This window comes from Papio anubis, chromosome 17 (genome assembly GCF_008728515.1).
Source record: "Papio anubis isolate 15944 chromosome 17, Panubis1.0, whole genome shotgun sequence".
NCBI classification, from domain to species: Eukaryota; Metazoa; Chordata; class Mammalia; order Primates; family Cercopithecidae; genus Papio; species Papio anubis.
This window is the reverse complement of record NC_044992.1, coordinates 34,434,001-34,452,436: the sequence shown is the minus strand read 5'-3', so window position 1 is coordinate 34,452,436 and position 18,436 is coordinate 34,434,001. Positions and strand designations below refer to the sequence as shown.

The 18,436-nt window shown below is 51.5% G+C and overlaps 2 protein-coding genes across 7 annotated transcripts in view; one reads left to right on the top strand and one right to left on the bottom strand.

Moving 5' to 3' along the window:
- Positions 1 to 1,038: 1,038 nt before the first annotated feature.
- Positions 1,039 to 12,504, top strand: EPX (eosinophil peroxidase). Its single transcript, XM_021929087.2, has 13 exons — positions 1,039 to 1,230; positions 1,345 to 1,438; positions 1,678 to 1,853; positions 2,021 to 2,138; positions 2,259 to 2,388; positions 3,258 to 3,464; positions 5,114 to 5,432; positions 7,220 to 7,380; positions 7,718 to 7,973; positions 8,390 to 8,560; positions 10,731 to 10,968; positions 11,545 to 11,757; positions 12,066 to 12,504. The coding sequence occupies exons 1-12, from the start codon at positions 1,155 to 1,157 to the stop codon at positions 11,744 to 11,746; spliced, it is 2,148 nt and encodes a 715-aa protein (XP_021784779.2). The 5' UTR covers positions 1,039 to 1,154; the 3' UTR covers positions 11,747 to 11,757; positions 12,066 to 12,504.
- Positions 12,505 to 12,778: 274 nt separating this feature from the next.
- The window catches only part of MKS1 (MKS transition zone complex subunit 1), a 44,557-nt gene continuing 38,899 nt past the window's right edge, over positions 12,779 to 18,436 (bottom strand). For 4 of the 6 annotated variants that reach the window (XM_021929090.2, XM_021929088.2, XM_003912805.5 and 1 more), the window contains 9 exons: positions 17,680 to 17,722; positions 17,361 to 17,426; positions 15,837 to 15,907; positions 15,430 to 15,499; positions 15,220 to 15,327; positions 14,411 to 14,544; positions 13,786 to 13,868; positions 13,603 to 13,700; positions 12,779 to 13,520 (listed from right to left, as the gene is read on the bottom strand). In XM_021929090.2, coding sequence (XP_021784782.1) covers positions 13,429 to 13,520; positions 13,603 to 13,700; positions 13,786 to 13,868; positions 14,411 to 14,544; positions 15,220 to 15,327; positions 15,430 to 15,499; positions 15,837 to 15,907; positions 17,361 to 17,426; positions 17,680 to 17,722 — 765 coding nt within the window. In that variant the 3' untranslated portion in view covers positions 12,779 to 13,428. Of the gene's footprint in view, positions 13,521 to 13,602; positions 13,701 to 13,785; positions 13,869 to 14,410; positions 14,700 to 15,219; positions 15,328 to 15,429; positions 15,500 to 15,836; positions 15,908 to 17,360; positions 17,427 to 17,679; positions 17,723 to 18,436 lie in introns of those variants that run through there. The other 2 variants (XM_021929091.2, XM_021929092.2) reach the window with 2 other exon arrangements.

Sequence of the window (18,436 nt, the reverse complement as noted above, 5' to 3'; positions counted from 1 at the left end):
AACTTGGCTCATCCAGGGCAGGGAACTGCAGGAGGAAGGCTTAGGTGCAGAGAGGATGGGCCCTGTCAGAAGGCCGACAGGGATGCATTCTGCACTTAAGGTGCAAATGGAGGCTCACCCAAGGTCATGAAGCTAGTGACAGGGCTGGATTCAACCCAGGCCAATCAGACCCTGGTGCAGCACATTGCCTCTAAAGAAGCTACTTCTCACCAAGCCCAATAGGAACTCAGAATTGAAACCTACTTCTCAGAGTAAACCTACTAGTGATTGGCACTGAAGAAACGCCAAGAGAATAAAGCCCACGGTGGGTGCTTACTTTTAGGCTCCACAGCAGCTCATTCGACTGGGTGTTTCACCTGTGACATCTCACTGTGTCCCCAAAATGGCCCATGAGGGATTTCACTGCCAGGCCCTGCCTCGGCCACAGCCTCACACTTTCCCTGGCACCTTGGAGGGAGTGAGTAGGGCTAGGGGATAAGGAGAGGAGCCAAATCATTCATCACAGATCATTTATTCACTCAACAAACACCTGCTAAGCACCTACTAAATGCTGGGCTTTGAGCTGGGTCTGGGGGTGTGTATAACAGTAAGGCAGATTCAGTTTCTGCCCTGTTGTGGGAGGAGAGGCACCTTGCCAATGATCTGGCCCAGCTCTTATTCTAGGGATGTGAAAACTGAGGCCTGGAGAGGGAAAGTGGCTTGCCCAAGGCCACGCAGCCAGGTGGTGGTGACTGAGGTGCACCGCTCCTGTCAGCCAACAAATATCCATTGAGCAACACCTGTGTCCCAGGCGCTGCTCTGGGCCCTGGGAGAAGTGCATCAGTGGGCTTGGTAGTAGAGGGTAGGGACGGAGTGAAGGGTAGGCAAGAAGAATGTCCCTAGGCTGGCAGGGGGTGGGGTGGGAGGTTTCAGTCTCAAAACTCCCCTGAAAACCAGAGGGAAGTTCCAGAACTCCACCCAAGAGGCTAGGTTTCTGGGGCCCAGAGCTGCCCTCCCCCACCCTAGAATGGGCTATAAAAGTCCCTTCCAAGCTACGTCCAGAGAAGAGCAGGAGGAGGTGAGAGGCCAGCTGGGGGTCCTCACAGTAAGAGGGGTGCAGAGGACCCTCCCTCGCAGGTTGTGAATGTCACTCACATCGAAGCCTCACTGCAGACATGCATCTGCTTCCAGCCTTGGCAGGGGTCCTGGCCACACTCATCCTCGCACAGCCCTGTGAGGGCACTGACACAGGTGATAGCCCCTAGACAGCCAAGGAGGAGGGAAGGGAAATGGAAGGGGAAGCACTTGGGATTTGATGGAGGTCTTGTGGCTCGCTGAACCCTGAGTCCCCATCTCTTTGAACAGACTCTCTTGGGGCAGTGGAGACCTCGGTCCTGCGGGACTGCATAGCAGAGGCCAAGCTGCGGGTGGATGCTGCCTACAATTGGACCCAGAAGAGGTGGACTTGGGTCTGGGGGCCGCATGGGCCTGGGAGGATCAGTGAGGGGCATGGGCGCCAGCCAAGGTCCTCTCACCCATCACCCACCTCTGGACCCTATGAACCTCTCCTGTTGGTAGAGCCTCCCTTCCATCCATCCTTCTGTCCGCTTGCCCTGTCCTGACTGTCCCCCAGGACTGGGCCTCTGCTGGGTGGGTCTGCACCCTCTCTCCAGCCCTCACTTCTCCTCTCCTGGGCAGCATCAAGCAGCGGCTTCGCAGCGGCTCAGCCAGCCCCATGGACCTCCTGTCCTACTTCAAGCAACCGGTAGCAGCCACCAGGACAGTTGTTCAGGCCGCAGATTATATGCATGTGGCCTTGGGGCTGCTTGAAGAGAAGTTACAACCCCAGCGGTCCGGACCCTTCAATGTCACTGGTACTCTGATCCCCACTGAGCCCCCTGGGCCTGACCTGGCCTGGAGTAGAAGGAAGCCAGGAGAGGGAGGCAGGGTGCACAGGCTTGGGGTGCAGGGAGGACAGAGGGTAAAGGGATGGGAGGTACAGAGCAGGCCAACTCAGGCCTGCCCACCTGCCTTCCCACAGATGTGCTAACAGAACCACAGCTGCAGCTGCTGTCCCAAGCCAGTGGCTGTGCTCTCCAGGACCAGGCCGAGCGCTGCAGCAACAAGTACCGCACCATCACTGGACGATGCAACAACAAGTATGTGCGGGGGGCTGCCCCTGCTTGGGGACCCCTCCCTTCCTGCACCCACCCTCTCCCTCCATGCTGAGCCATCTCCAGGCTCTGCCCACTGCTGACCTACCCCACCCACGGCTGCAGGAGGAGACCCTGGCTAGGGGCCTCCAACCAGGCTCTGGCTCGCTGGCTGCCCGCCGAGTATGAGGATGGGCTGTCGCTGCCCTTTGGCTGGACCCCCGGCAGGAGGCGCAATGGCTTCCTTCTCCCTCTTGTGAGTTGGGGCTGAGGGCGTGGGAGGTTGCTTGATCTCTTAAATGTGGGGAGTAAAACACAGCCCAGAGTCAGCCAGGCAGGGCTTGAACTCAGGCCCTTCCACTGACCAGCACAGTGACTTGTGGCAAATAATACAGCTTTCTGAGGCTTAGTTTCCTCATCTGTAAAATGGCCCTAAAACCTACCTCGTAGAATATTGTGTGAATATGGAAGTCCTCGGTATCAATAGCTATATAGGACGTGCTCTATTCATGCTAACCATTATGGTGTTGTAGAGTTTTTTCTGAGAAAATCGGTGTCAAGTCTTGCTAAATGTAAATGGCTCTATACCTTAATCTGACTTTATCTATTGATCTGTTTCACATTTATCAAGTCATCAGTTTTTATTGATATATCAATATAGCGGTCTATCATCTACCCATCTATCAACATCTATTAATTAATTTTCTTCTATCCATCCTTCCATCCACTGACTCAGTACTCCCTACATGCATTATCCATCACCTGGCAACCAGCCGGTGCACCTGTGAATCAGTGCTATCGTCTGGGTAGCTATCAGTCTATAAATTGATCTATCTATTTGATCTGCCTTCCCCTCTGGAAGAGCTGGTGAGGTCTGAGCCAGTCAACCTGGCCCCTCTCCTTCTCTTTACCACCAGAATCCTCAGGAGCCCAGCCAGAAACCATCCTTCTAGGAATCAGAGCAGGAGGTGGCTACATCTCCAGGGACAAAGGGGGCATGGAGGGCAGAGAGGGGAGGCTGTCAGTTCCAGCAGGGCAGCTGCTGCTCCCTGAGTCCTGGGTTGGCTCTAATACCTTGTGGGGTCAGGGAGCCCATGCCCTGTGCTGACATTATTTCCCCCCCAGGTCCGGGCTGTCTCCAACCAGATTGTGCGCTTCCCCAGCGAGAGACTGACCTCCGATCGTGGCCGGGCCCTCATGTTCATGCAGTGGGGCCAGTTCATTGACCATGACCTGGACTTCTCCCCGGAGTCCCCGGCCAGAGTGGCCTTCACTGAGGGCGTCGACTGTGAGAAGACCTGTGCCCAGCTGCCCCCCTGCTTTCCCATCAAGGTACCCTCAGCCAATCCCCCACGCCCCTGTGTGGCCTCCCCCAAAGGCAAGGTGCTGGGGGTGGGGATCTGGAAGACTGGAGCACCATCCTTAAGCAGCTGCCTGTGGAGCTGGGGTATGAGACAGAGACACAAGAAACAGCTGAGCAGAGAGCCCGCACCGTGTGTGTTTGAGAGGTGAGGGTAGGGCAATCTGCCAGGAGGCTCAGGTCAGGCTTCATGGGGTGGGAAGCCCTCGAGACAGGTCTTGACCCATGGGTCTGAATCCAACAGGGGAAGCCTCTGGGCCCCTGCTTTTGGCAACCTAAGGGCCTCTTAGCTCTTGCCCTTCTCTCCTTCCCAGAGTGGTCTAAGGGCCCTGCAGCTCTTGCCAACTTCTTGGGCTTGGGCTGTGAGTAGGGTCCTAACCTTCAGGCTAGAAGGCAAGGACAGCGTGGGGTGCTAGGGAAGAAAAGATAGAATCCAAGGAGCAGAGTCTCTGCTAGGGACATAGGGTTGACACACATGCACACACACTCTCACATACACACACGTACACACACAGTCACCCTTAATAGGTGGGGCCACATTCATGAGGGATGACATGTGAGGGCCTCTGGATGGCCTCTCCCTGTAGCAATCTTATCTATTCCTCAATCCCTGGCTTAGGGGCACCTCCTCGGGGGAGCCTTCTCAGATCTTCCTTTTATACTTTTAACACATGGCCTCCCCTCCTCTCTCCTCTTTCTCTTCTTTCTCTTCTTTCTTGCTTTCTTCCTTTCCTTCCTTCCTTCCTTGCTTTCTTGCTTTCTTTCTTTTTCTTTTCTTCTTTCTCTTTCTTCTTTCTATTACTATTATTCTGAGACAGAGTCTCGCTCTGTTGTCCAGACTGGAGTTCAGAGGTGCAATCTCAGCTCACTGAAACCTCTGCCTCCTGGGTTCAAGCAATTCTCATGCCTCAGCCTACTGAGTAGCTGGGATTACAGGCACGCGCCACCATATCTGGTTAATTTTTGTATTTTTAGTAGAGATGGGGTTTCACACGTTGACAAGGCTGATCTCAAACTTCTGGCCTCATGTAATCCACCTGCCTCGGCCTCCCAAAGTGCTAGGATTTCAGGCGTGAGCCACCACGCCCGGCCCACATATGGCTTTTCTATCAAGCACAGCAGATGCCACTTCAACCTAGTTTCTTAACTCCATGTGTGTGTCTTTTTCCACTGAACTGCCAGCTTCCTGCAACCTTTCCTGTGTTTTTTGACCTTCATAGTCTCCAAAGCACCAAGCAAGAAAGGGGCTTAGAAAAGGTCTGTCGAACTGAACAGAATTAAAGAAGCTCAAGCCTGAGAGTCAAGAGAACTAAGTTCTAATCCCACCTTTCCTGCTAACTAGTTGTCACTTCCCTTCTCTGAGGCTGTTTTCCTTGCTATAAAATGAGGATCGAGATTGTTTCCAAAGCCTCATTCATTCCTAACCTTTTGAGACTCTATGAAACAAAATGCTAAGGACACTCAGACTGAAGGGATGAGCAACATGAGCCTGGGTGAGTCAAGGAGGGCTTCCTGGAGGAAGGGAGTTTTAAGCAAGGTTTTGAGAGAGGTGGGACATGAGGGAGAGAAGTGAGTCTACTATTGAAGGTGCCCCATGTCACTGGCTCCTCTTCCATCTCAGATACCACCCAATGACCCCCGCATCAAGAACCAGCGTGACTGCATCCCCTTCTTCCGCTCGGCACCCTCATGCCCCCAAAACAAAAACAGAGTCCGCAACCAGATCAACGCGCTCACCTCCTTCGTGGATGCCAGCATGGTGTATGGCAGTGAGGTCTCCCTCTCGCTGCGGCTCCGCAACCGGACCAACTATCTGGGGCTACTGGCCGTCAACCAGCGCTTCCAAGACAACGGCCGGGCCCTGCTGCCCTTCGACAACCTGCGTGACGACCCCTGTCTCCTCACCAACCGCTCGGCGCGCATCCCCTGCTTCCTGGCAGGTCAGACTGGGAGGAAGGTGGTGTCTTCCCAGGAAACAGCCATCCCTGGGGTCCCGATTGGGAAGTCATGGTGGGATGTGGTGAAGGTACATGGTTTGGGACCTCAGTATTAGGCACACAATAGGCATAGATCTGTGCACAGTCATCACAGAATCAGAACGCTGGAGTCCCTTTCCAAGCTCCCTGCGTGTGCCCAGAGATAACTGCTTAACCATCTCTGGTGAGAAGGCTCTCGCCACCTGTATGGTGCCCCAGCTCAGCCACAGGCAGCTCCGACTGTTAGAAAGGTCTCCTTATTTTGATCAAATATTCACCTATTCCCCTTAATCATGCTTCTGGAACCTCAGAAAAGACCCTGTCTCTCTTTCACACAGGAATACCTCAAAGTAGCTGTTACTTCCATCTCCACGTTTTTCCTCTTCTCTGGGATAAATTTCCTTAGTTCCTCCCTGTTCCCACCTGTTGCTAGACAGTTAATACCTTCTTCTAGAAACTTAATTTGAACTCTCCTCAGGGTCTTTTGCCCCGTGTACATGGTTACAAAAATAATGGTAGTCATTTCTCATTGAGATATTTATTTATTTTATTATTATTTTTTAAGACTGGGTCTCACTCTGTCGCCCAGGCTGGAGTGCAGTGGTGCGACCTCAGCTCACTGCAACCTCCACCTCCTGGGTTCAAGTGATTCCCCTGCCTCAGCCTCCCGAGTAGCTGGGATTACAGGCGCCTGCCACCACATCTGGCTAATTTTTGTGTTTTTAGTAGAGATAGGGTTTCACCATGTTGGCCAGGCTGGTCTCGAACTCCTGACCTCAGGTGACTGACCTGCTTTGGCCTCCCAAAGTGTTGGGATTACAGGCGTGAGCCACCGCACCCAACCTTATTAAGATATTTAAACATGCCATCTCTAAACCTTGCAACAGCCCTGAAAGGAGGGAAATATTATTGGTCTTATTTTACGATAAGAAACTGAGACTCAGGGAAGGTGAATCATGTGCCCAAGAGCACACAGTTAGTTTCAAATGGCAGAGTCCACTTGAGAACACAGTCGGTATTGTTTCCAGGTCTCTGCCCAGTCCACTCTATTCCACTGTTTTCCTCACAGGGAGTCGGCCCCAGCCCCTCTTTTGAAGGATTGTATATTTGTGTGTCCTGGGAAGAACAGCGTGTGCCTTCAGGAGAGGTCTACTGAACTAAGACCTTGTGCAAAAGAGTTTAGTTAAAAGCAAGCAAATGATGGAATTAACTTTCCTTCCCTGCCTGGAGTAGAAAGTCTGTTCCTAAGAACAGTCTCTGCCCAACCCTCCCTCTCTTCCTCTTTCCTTCCGGCTCACGGGGAAGAGCAGTATTATACGAAGCCCAAAGATGGAAAAAGGTACACCAGCCCTTGGCAGAGAACATGTAGGCAGAGGCGGCTCATGGACAGGTGGGCTCGCAGTCCCAAAGTCAAGGTGCCCTTGCCCATAGCTGGTCCGGGCTATGGATCTGGTTGTCTTATAGAGTAGAATCCTTAGGCAAAGAAGCCCTTGCCTGAGACCAGCAGCTGCCCTGTGCTTTCCCACCTAACCCAAGCCTCCTAGGAACCCCTGGTCCTTCTGCTCCTGACCTGTTGTGTTAGGGAGCAGAGTGGCGATGAGGAGCCTCAGCACAGCTGAAGAGATGGAGGTCCAGTGAGGGCCAGGAGTGTGGCCCACCCCGTCTCTCCAGTCCCCAGCCCTGGGTCTGCCCTAGTAGAAAGACATTGCTCTGGGAAAGGCTGCAGTAAATCTGAGCTTGGGGTTTTCAAGGTGACACCCGATCAACGGAAACCCCCAAGCTGGCAGCCATGCACACTCTCTTTATGCGAGAGCACAACCGGCTGGCCACCGAGCTGAGACGCCTGAATCCCCGGTGGACTGGAGACAAGCTGTACAATGAGGCTCGGAAGATCATGGGGGCCATGGTCCAGGTAAGGAGCTCTACATCCCAGCATCCCCCAGATGACAAGCTTGGCATGAGAAGCAGTCCTTAACACATCCTTGGGGATGTGCCTAAAACCAGCTGGGTCTGGGTGACTGGCGGTGCGCCTGGATCTGTCCTCTTCCCCCGATTCTGCCTCTAACTCTGTGTGACCCTGTCTGTGTCACTCACCCTCTCTGGGCTTTGTATCTCCATCCACTAATAGGAAATTAATATTGTCACATTTGACATGATGACAATAAAGAATATGTCTGAGCCACCCTTTGAAAAGGCAAGGGTGTGGGTGAGTGGCCTCTAGGGAATGTTCCTCCTGTCTTCTCTTCCAGATCATCACCTACCGAGACTTTCTGCCCCTGGTTCTGGGCAAGGCCCGGGCCAGGAGAACCCTGGGACCCTACAGGGGGTACTGCTCCAATGTGGACCCACGAGTGGCCAATGTCTTCACCCTGGCCTTCCGCTTTGGCCACACCATGCTCCAGCCCTTCATGTTCCGCTTGGACAGACAGTACCGGGCCTCTGCACCCAACTCGCACGTCCCACTTAGCTCTGCCTTCTTTGCCGGCTGGCGGATCGTGTATGAAGGTGACCAGGTTTTCCAGGGGAAGGGTGGGGAGCATGCCCTCCCCTAGGTGGGACAAGCTTACTGCCAGGAAGCCAGACTGCTGCAGAGGCCACTGCTAAAATCTCCCCAGGACAGTGGAAACAAGGCAGGTGCCAGCAAGACCCTCAGTCACAGGCCTCCCATCCTCTGTGGAATGAGAGGATTTTTTAAAGGGGTGGAGGCTAATGTCAGATTGATGGGGAGCTCACCTTCCACTCAAGAAGTGTCTCCCAGCTCCAGCTGCTTCCTGCCTCTCCAGAGCTCTGTTTCCTGACAAACATTACTGAACATACCCAGCTGGCTTGTCCAGCTCCGGGCTAGTTTGGCATCATGTGATAACCCAAGTAGCTTCCCAGAGGCTGGTCCAATCTGTGCTGTTCACATTCCCTGCCACCAGGTGGCATCGACCCCATCCTCCGGGGACTCATGGCCACCCCTGCCAAGCTGAACCGTCAGGATGCCATGTTAGTGGATGAACTCCGGGACCGGCTGTTTCGGCAAGTGAGGAGGATCGGGCTGGACCTGGCAGCTCTCAACATGCAACGAAGCCGGGACCATGGCCTTCCAGGTGAGGGCGCTGTCCGCCTCTTCTCCCAGCTTTGCTCAGGCCAGGCTGCTCAAGGGGTCTGGGAAGACCCTAGTACCTCCCTTCTGACTGGGACTATCTACAGGATGTACAGGGGTGCAAAGCCATGCAAGGCCAAGGTTGATTTCCCAAAGCACCCCTGGAACACCGCTTGTTGTCCTGCCATGGTTCCCCATCTACTGTAGGGGCTCCAGCTTTAGGTCCACCACAGGACCAGGACTTAGGCCCAGGAGCTGAGAAAGGGAGGCTTGAACTTTCCAAGTAGAAAAAAACGCAATAGGCTTCAAAGGCAGGGAAGAACTGCTCCATTCCCAACACTCTGGCAAGTTCCAAGGAGGAAGGCTAAAATTTCGGAGCTACAGAAACGTTCCTTGCTCTAAGTGGAGAAAGGCAAAGAGTCTTAGAGGCAGGGAATAGGTGGAATAAAACTAAGTCTGCAGTGACTGTTTGGTGAGGGCACAAATGACTTTATCCCAGGAAAGAAGAAAATGTAGGCACTTTGTTAGTCACTTTCATGTACATTAATTTGTTTTCCCAATCACCTTGAGAAGCAATGATTACAGTCATTTTATAGATGAGGAACTATGTTCAGAGACAGCTAGTAACTTGCCCAAGGTCACATAAATAAGAAGTAGTAAAATCTGAATTTAAATTTACAATTTCTCCTTTCTTCCCCCTGTTCAACCCCAGTAGGGGAAGGCTTTGGCCACTGCCTTGCTCCTCTCTCCTTCCCACCTCCTACCTCCCTGTCTAGAAAGAACCTGAAGGCCCATGTGCCCATGTGTGAAGCAGTGGTGGCACCTCCTACTGCCCACCCCACTTCACACGGCGCCTGGTAGAGCACAGCAGGCACTCGAGAAACCTGAGCTTCTTTCCTTCCTTAAACTTGGGTGCTCTTGGCAGCTAAGGAGCTGTGGGCGCTCCCTGCTGGAGAGCTGAGATCGCTAGCCACCCAAGTTTCCACACTGCGAGTTTCTGCTCCCCGCAATAGCTGTGCCCTCCAGAAATATTATCCTGACACTAGCTCTTACAATCTCCTCTAATCCCTTCCCAAGTCCAACATCAAACTGGGAACTGGACAACCTGGTTTGAGCTCCACTGAACAGTAAAGTGACCCTGAAGTCCATGGTTGCTCAACTTTAGTAAACATAGTAGATATAGTTAGCATGCCATAAAAGTACCTCACAAAGGTGCTGTGAGGGTCCTGAGATATTCACCCAACAGTGCTCAGTATGGTAAAACCCTGTGTGGTTTTCATGTGTTCCACTGGGGGATGGTGTGTGTGAGTTGTGGTTCAATGGATGATGTTGGGCTGGTGTCCCTTTGGGACGTGGCCAAGCTATCTCCTACCTTGATTGTCACATCTTATGATGTGGCTTGGTCCTGTGTGGGATCCTGATGGCTGACAAATTGGTACGGCTGGTCTTTGGAAGTTTCTGAAAACTTTTTAAAAACTGCTTTATTGAGATACACCATAAAATTCACCCATATGAAATGGACAATTCAATGATTTTAGTGTATTTAGAGTTATGCAGCCATCACCATGATCTAATATCACATCATTTCCACCACTCCCCAAAGAAACCTTGTAAGAACAGTCAATCCCCATCCCGACCCCAGCCCCTATCACCTCTTAATTTACTTTGTGTCTCTATATTGGCCTATGCAGGACCTCTCATATCAAAGGAATCATAGTGTGCCGTCCTTTTCTGAGTAGATGAATTTTATCCACGCTTTCCATTTGTTGGTTTGTTCATTCATTTATTCACTCATTCATTCATTCTACAAACCTGATGGAGAGTCTTTTATGTTCTGGGTACCGTCTTACTTGTGTCTAATGAATGCACTCGAGCCCAGTAATAATATCATTAAGTGTTGGATTTGTGGTTATGTGTTTTGGGTTAAAACAGCTTTTTAGGTTAGGACACACGCCTTAGTCTGATGCACACTGAGCACGGTTGTCCACTCACATTTTCAATCAGAGGACAGAAACCTGGTCTTTGGAAGGTTTAGGGCCTCTTCTGCCAGCAGGATCTTCTGGGTCTGCACAATATTGACTGGCCACAGCTTCCTCCCAGAGGACTGGTGGAGAGAAGCAGAAGCTAATAGGAGGTCAGCAAGACTGAAGCTGCTTCTCCCCGTTCCGCTGCAGGGTACAATGCTTGGAGGCGCTTCTGTGGGCTCTCCCAGCCCCGGAATTTGGCACAGCTTAGCCGGGTGCTGAAAAACCAGGACTTGGCAAGGAAGTTCCTGAATCTGTATGGAACACCTGACAACATTGACATCTGGATTGGGGCCATCGCTGAGCCTCTTTTGCCGGGGGCTCGAGTGGGGCCTCTTCTGGCTTGTCTGTTCGAGAACCAGTTCAGAAGAGCCCGAGATGGAGACAGGTAAGTGACCCTATCATAAAAGACATTAGCACCAGAGGCAGAGCGGAAAAACACTAGCATTTCAAGACTAAACATTGAAGATCACTGCTCTTTTTAATATCATTTCTTCCAAGTTCACAGGATCTGAAATCAGGAGGCTCTTCTCTGGAAAGCTGGGTTAAAGGAAGAGAGACACTGACCCAGGCAAGGCCCACATTGCCTGAGCCGGAGTCATCTTAAACCCAGGAGGTAGCCTGGCAGCCTCGCTGTTCTGGGTTGGTAGATCCCAGAAAACATGAGCAGAAAGGGCGAAATCTGGTTTCCCTCCAATAAGTTTGTGATTTAAGACCTGACTCCTTATTTGGAGTTGGTATTGCCTGAGTTCAAATCCAGCCCTGGCCACTTAAATTACTGTGCACTGAATACTGGGCAATTTATTTGGCCACTGAATTTGTTTCATTTCTAAGATTCCAATCTTGCAGGAATTTTGTGAGAACTGAATGGAATAATATATGTAAAGTGCCTGGCACACAACAGGTGCTCATGACAAGGTAATTCCTCCCCAACCTTCACCCACATCTCTTGACTGCCTGGTAGGTTCTGGTGGCAGAAACGAGGGGTTTTCACCAAAAGACAGCGCAAGGCCCTGAGCAGAATTTCCTTGTCTCGAATTATATGTGACAATACCGGTATCACCATGGTTTCAAGGGACATCTTCAGAGCCAACATCTATCCCCGGGGCTTTGTGAGCTGCAGCCGTATCCCCAGGTTGAACCTGTCAGCCTGGCGGGGGAAATGAGGCTTCTGCAGGTAAGGGGAGGCCACCTCCAGCACCCTGGGCTGGGTTAGGCCCTCATATCCTTCCCTGGATGGATGGCTGAGTCCTCTTAGGTCTCTAAGCAGAGAAAACAGAACTTGTCACGAGGGATACCGTACTCTTTCCAAGTGGCTTCCCAATGTACTAGTTTCTGGGCTGACAGTCAATCCCAGGCCCTAGGACTTTGGCGAGGAAATTAGGAGCATCCAACTATCCTCAGTTTGGTCACTAATACCCGAAAACAGCTCCATTTCTAAATGTCCAGTAAATTCCTCACTTATCCGTTCTGTTACTTCCACAGGAGTCTATCCCAAGCCTCCAACTTTTGGAGACAAGGAGAAGGAGAGGACCATAAAGCTGCCTTGTCCCCCTGGAGCAACTGCCGCCTGCTGACGCTTCTGCTGGCTACAGCTCAGAGCTGGGTTCCCCAACCGGGAGTGAGAGCTGGGGGCTCCTAGCAGCAATGGACCTTCCCGCCGTGGGAGTCTCTTAGGTATTAGGTTATGAATCAGTGCCACGTGCAAAGGCTTGGGAGCCAAGCTATGTGGTCTTGCACCCCAGGCAAGAAAAGTCAGCTGGAGGGTTTACAGCACTTTCTACTGTTTCCCAGCCCTCCCTCCCCTCCCTCACCGTGACTGAGAGACCACTCAGTCCTAGCCTGCAGAGACCCCACAGTCCTCCTCTGAGCCTGAGGCTGGGCAGCATGCTCTGCTTCTACCAATAAAGCACTGCTAAGGGCAGGGGCTGCTGTTTCTGTGTGGGGCTAGGGAGGACGTGGCCTCAGTTCCATGCTTTGCTCCAGGTGTTGAAGAGAAGTGCTGCTAACACGCACGCTGGCACAACCATCTAAGCCTCTCCTGGGGGCTGAATTAGGAGAGCCCAAAGAAACACTGTGGAGCAGGGAAAGGCAGAAAAGGGGAAGGGCAGACATGGTAGGGCCCTGACATTAAGAAGAACACCCCAGCCATACCAAGCCATACCAGCAATCTGAGCAGACAAACAGCCAATGGAACATCAGTCAAAATAAAAGGGGTTTATGGATTTAAAAAACCCAAAAAACAAAAAGAACACAGTAAAAGATACCAACCAGCTAGCAGAAAGGACTCAGCACTGCCTTCAACCTTCACCTACTCAGAAATAACTCATATCTCAACCTCAGCAAGCCCCAAGCAGTAGAATGAGGCTGCCCTGGAAAGAGGAGGCTGAGACTCACAGGCTGGGGATTTAAGACCCCTCTCACCGTCCACCTTCCTTCCTTCTTTGGTCTTGCAAGAAGGAAGGCTCCATTTTTAAAGGCTGGAGAACAGCAGATCCCTGCATCCCCCTGCTACTGTGAGACAAGCCAGAAAAGTGAGTCAAGGCCACACTCACTATGGGGTCACCCCAAACAGCTTCAGACCAAAAAGCCTGCCTTGCTGTGATGCCCATTTACAGTGACTGCAAACATGAAGGGGGGGCCACAGGGTCTCTGGCTTTATTTCCCCAGGGTAGGGAGAAGACCCTGCAGAAGGCTAGGCAGAGGGGCCAGCTGGGAATTTCCCAGCTCTTCAGGTTCCCAGCAGACCAGCGTGGTCTCTAATCAGACAGACGAAGAGGCAGGAGAGCACTGGCCTCAAACATCCCCCATCTTGTCCTCTTGCACTGTGGCCCAGGGCTGCTGTGAGCTAGGAGACCAGGGTTCCAGAGGGGCTCACTAGGTCCTGCGGGAGGCTTTCCCGGGCCTCCTGCATGCGGCGCCGGGCTCGACGGAAGGCCTCTGTAAGGAAAGGAGATATGGTATTTGGCTGCCAAACAGGCCCATGCTGACCCGGGGTGGCCAGCTTGGGGAGGGGACATACCCAGCACATTGTGAATGGAACTCTGCTGGCTGAACCCTTCTAGACGGTCCAACACACTCCGCATCCTTTTCCGAAGGGAGCTCGATTCCATGAAGGCCCTGCAGGGAGGCCAGCCACATGGTTACGGCTGTTCTCCACCCCTCAGGGATAAGGTGCCCCAAGGCAGAGGGCCAGGTCCCTCACCTGGACTGCTGCAGACAGTGTAAGCGGAAGGTGACGGTGCCTGTGGTCTCTGTGCGGAGTCCAAAGCGGCTCAGGCGCTCCCCCTGCAGCATGCCATTGGGAGAGCATCAGGTTTCTGCCGTCTCTAGACACCCCCGCAGTATGCTGGCCTCGCCTCTGTTCTTATTCCCATTCTTAGGAAGCGCAGTTCTGTTGGGGAAACCTTATTCCATCACGCAGACTCTATTACCTCAAGGCTAATACTGGGCTACTGGGCTCCCCCAACTACACCAGGGAACATTCCAACCTCATCTGAGAGGCAGCGGTCTTACACGCTGTGAATCCTTCCCACATCTGATTACTGAGGCCTTCAGTGACGGGGGAAAGAAAGAGCCCGTTATTCTGATGGGGACCAAGGGAAATCTCTAACTATACTGTTTTCCAGAGACCTCCTATGATAGCAGTGTAGATATTGGAACCTGGTTCAAAATGTGGTCCTGACTTCCAGCTTAAGCCATAGGAAGGAAGCGGCTAATATTGAAGCAATGCACAACTAAGGGGTCTTGACCCAGATCCCACCTCCTACAGAACAGAAGGACAGGACCATCAGTTCCCAGCATGAAGTCGCTCCAAAGACAAAAGTCACCTTGAAGGATCCTGGTATCCGCACATAGGAGAGGTCCTCCAGTTCCAGAGAACCGCCAATGAAAAACCTCCTGAGCTCAGCCACCATGCCAAGCTCCACAGGTCTCCACGTGGAGACTGTCAGGGTGTGTGAGCCTGCGCAAGGGAAGAGGAGACTGGGGCCGGGTCCAGAAAGGGCATGTGGCCCCTCACTGACTCCTCAGCAATGACACAGGCCTAGACTTCGCTAAAACACCTGGTCTGGTGATGACCTGGCCTCTGGTGAAGGTTATCATGGTTACCCATAGCACCTGTTTGGAAGTCAATCAGGGAGAAATTCAAATTTCTGCTCTGCCAGTTATTCCCTGCATCCCCAGGACAGGTTTCTTAACCTCTCTGAAGTTCATTCTCCTCATCTAGTAAAATGGAAATAATACCACCTGCACCTCACAGAGTGGCTGGGAGAATTAAGTGAGAAGTATGGCACAATGCCTGGCACACAGTAGAAGACAGATGCTTTTATTCCAAACTGAATGCTGCTTCATTCAATACACACATGCTATGAGCCGATTTTGCCATACAGCTTCTCACCCTGAGTCCAATCAAAGGAGCACGAAGCACATGGCAAGACTGCCAGGAAGTCAGCGCCAAGGCCACGCTATTGTCTCTAGTGGAGTGGGGCAGACAGTCCTCAGAGGAACAGGAACTCTTTCAAGCCAAATGCTTCTAATTCCCAGCTATCCCCACCCCTCACCAGAAGCATTCGAGTGTTAGTCTTCCTCGTAGGGCCTAGGGCATGTGAGCCACAGAAGGGCGGGGACAAGCAGTTACCTGGAGTGGCAGGCAGCACCACAGCCCCATAGCCTTCCACACGGTACCTCTGCCAGAAGTCCAGCGAGAGGACCTCACAGTAGAGCACAGGCCACTCCGGGAGTGCATCTGGGAGAAACGAGAGAAGCGGCCAGGTCACAGGCGGGCCTTCACCAAGACAGCACTGCTTGAGGGGAACCAAGGCCCAGGATCAACTGCTGAGCTACTCACCAGAAGATTCATCCTCATGGAGGAAGAAGGCTTCAAACGTGAATGGGTAGGAGAAGTGAGCCACCTTGTCCTATAAAAAGGAGTGTCATAGGGTGGGCAAGCCCTCCCTTGGAATTTGTTCTCCTTGTGGCCAATGACAAGGTTATCTTCACAAGGGAAAAAGAACAATTATCACCCAGGTGGGAAATAGGAGTCTGAGATGCAAAGGGACACCCAAAGACAAGCTGCTGCCATGCTCAAAAAGGCAGAGAGGACCTCCGGGCCAGGTAGCCCTGCAGAACCCACATACAAGTCACCCAACTCAGAATCCTCCCCAGGGTGCACAGCACTTGGCCTGACAAAACCTCAAATGCCATCCCAGGAGCAGATCTCATTCCCTTCCAGATACCCGCTCTCATTCTCCATACCACTCCCAGGGACTTGGTGGTGCATGTCTGTGTTACTCCTGAGAGCTGCTGGAATGCTGGGCTTGACCAGTCTGAAAGCCAAAGAACAAATATAGTAAGCTCACCTGGGAGGAAAGCAAGTCGTTCAGAAAAAGACAAAGTTTCTTTATTCATTTATTCACACAATCTATCATTCATTTATCATTTACTGAGTGCCTGCTATGTGCTAGTATATCTTAGGGGTATCTTGGTAACTAGATACAAAAGATCCTCATCTCTCATGGAGCTGACATTCTGGGGGAAGCAGGGAGACAAAAAACAAACCAACAAGAGACTATTGGGTAGTGATGAGTGCTCTATTCAAACAAAACGGGAAGGGACTGAGTGACTGGGAGGCTCATTTAGACCGGGTGGTAAGAGAAGGCCTTTCAGAAGCGACACAGGCTGAGACCTAAACTCAGAAAGAACCAGCCATGCTAAGATATGGCAGAAAGGGTTTCAGACAAAGGAAATGGCCCTTAAAAGGTTCTAAGGGGGGAATGAACCTGGCTGGGAAGAATGACTGAAATGTTGTACGGAAGAGATAGGCAGAGGCTCATTCAGGGTATTGAGTTTACATTTTATTCTAAGTGGAAGGGGAAGCTCTTGGGGGTTTTCAGCTGAAAAGGGACATAATTTGTTTACATTTTTTAAAACTCAACTTGGCTTTGGTGTCTGTGGCAAATGAACTGCAAATGGGAGCAAGGCAGGAAGCAGGGGGATAAGTCAGAAGTTGAATGCATTGGCCTAGACAAGAGACGGTGGTGGCTTGGTGTAGGGTGCTGGAGAGAACAGACAGGTTCACAACAGCTTTCGAAGACAGAACGCACAGGAACTGTTGACAGATTGGCTGGCTATAGGGAGCTAGGGAAAGTGAGGGATCAAGGATGTCCCCTAGGTTTTTGGCATCAGCAACTCAGATACTGCCATTCTGTTAGGATGGGGAATACCAGGGAGGAGAGGTTTGAGGGAAGAGGAGGAATCCAGAGTTCTCTTTGATCATGTTAGACAGAAATGACAAACAGGTAACTGGATACGAGTCTGGCGTCCAGGGGAAAGGTTAAGGCTGGAGGCAGAAACCTGGGAGTCTGAGACACATCGACGGTATTTAAGCCATGGGATGGATGAGGTCACCCGGGAAGACTGCAGACAGAGAGTAACAGAAGGCCTTGGCTTAGCCATGGGTACCCTCACGGTGTAAGATCAGCAGAAGAGAAGGCATTACCCAAGGAAGGTGAGGGGCCACCAGTGAGATAGGAGAGAGAATGTGGAGCCAGAAGCCAGAGAAGTGTGTCATGCAGCACAGTGGGCTCTGGCAAATGCTTCAGGAAGGTCAAGCGAGGTGAAAGCAGGAAAGTTCCCACTGGGTTTGGCAAAGTGGATGTGATCTACAACCTTGAAAAGAACAGTAACAGTTTCAGCAGAGGAGTGGGAAAGGAAGCCTGACCAAATGCCTCTACATCTGTCTGAATGGGTATAAAAGAGAGACTTAAGAATATTACTTACGAGTAGTTGGCAATTCCACAAAGAAGTGGACGTAGAGATTGTCATACTCATAGCCTTGGGCTGAAACTAAGAAAAAACAGGAAGCTATTTTAGCTTTTTATCCTACCACCCTTAGCACCCAACCCAGTCCTGAGGGTCCAACACACCCTGAGAGCAAGTCTTTTGAGGGCCAGGAACCCTCTGCATTTCCAGGAAAGACTCACCACTGAGTTTCCCAAGTACAGCAGACAAGGCCTCTACCAGGGTGGAGGAGACTATTCACAGCTACATCCAGGCACGTGCCTTAGCATTAAGAGATCTATGCTAGCAAGACACTTACCTACCTCTCCATTTACAAAGAGCCGGAGGGCACCTGGGACAGTCTAAGGTGAAGAGAAGTGGGAAAGGATCAGCAGGCCTGAAGGGAATTGGCACTTCTCCTCCAGCCCCATCTACAAATCTGCAGACAACCTGACACTGGGGCTCAGACCCTGGGTGTCGCTACTGCACTTTCTCCCCACCCTGACACTTCTCCACAGATCTGTTTCCTTCATTCCTAAGATACATAATGTAAGGGGAAAGTACATAATTTAAATGGCAGTAAGGACAATGCACTATGGGAAATTAGCCAAGCAACAGCAACTGCCCTGTGGTGTGCAATAGGAAGCCAGAATGCCCGGTTCCCTTTACACAGCTGAGGTCAAGAAACCAGGGAGTTTCCTTTTTTAATTATTTGTGCATCTGTCTTATCTAACTTTTAAATACTGCATATCTGTTGCTTATGCAATATGGAAACAGTGAAGGTTAATTTTTCAGAGAAAGAGAGGGAGACCAGTAATTCTATCCTTGTTTCCAGGTCTAGCGATGGAACACTTAGAACGAGAAAAGACAAAGAACAGCACGACAGAATAGCTGAACTAAACCACTTTCTTTTTTTTTTCAGACAGGGTCTTGATCTGTTGTCCAGGCTGGAATGCAGTGGTGTGATCATAGCTCAGTGCAAACTCAAACTTCTGGGCTCAAGCAATCCTGCTGCCTCAGCATCATGCATAGCTGGGACTACAGGCATGTATCACCACGCCTTGCTAATTTTTTTT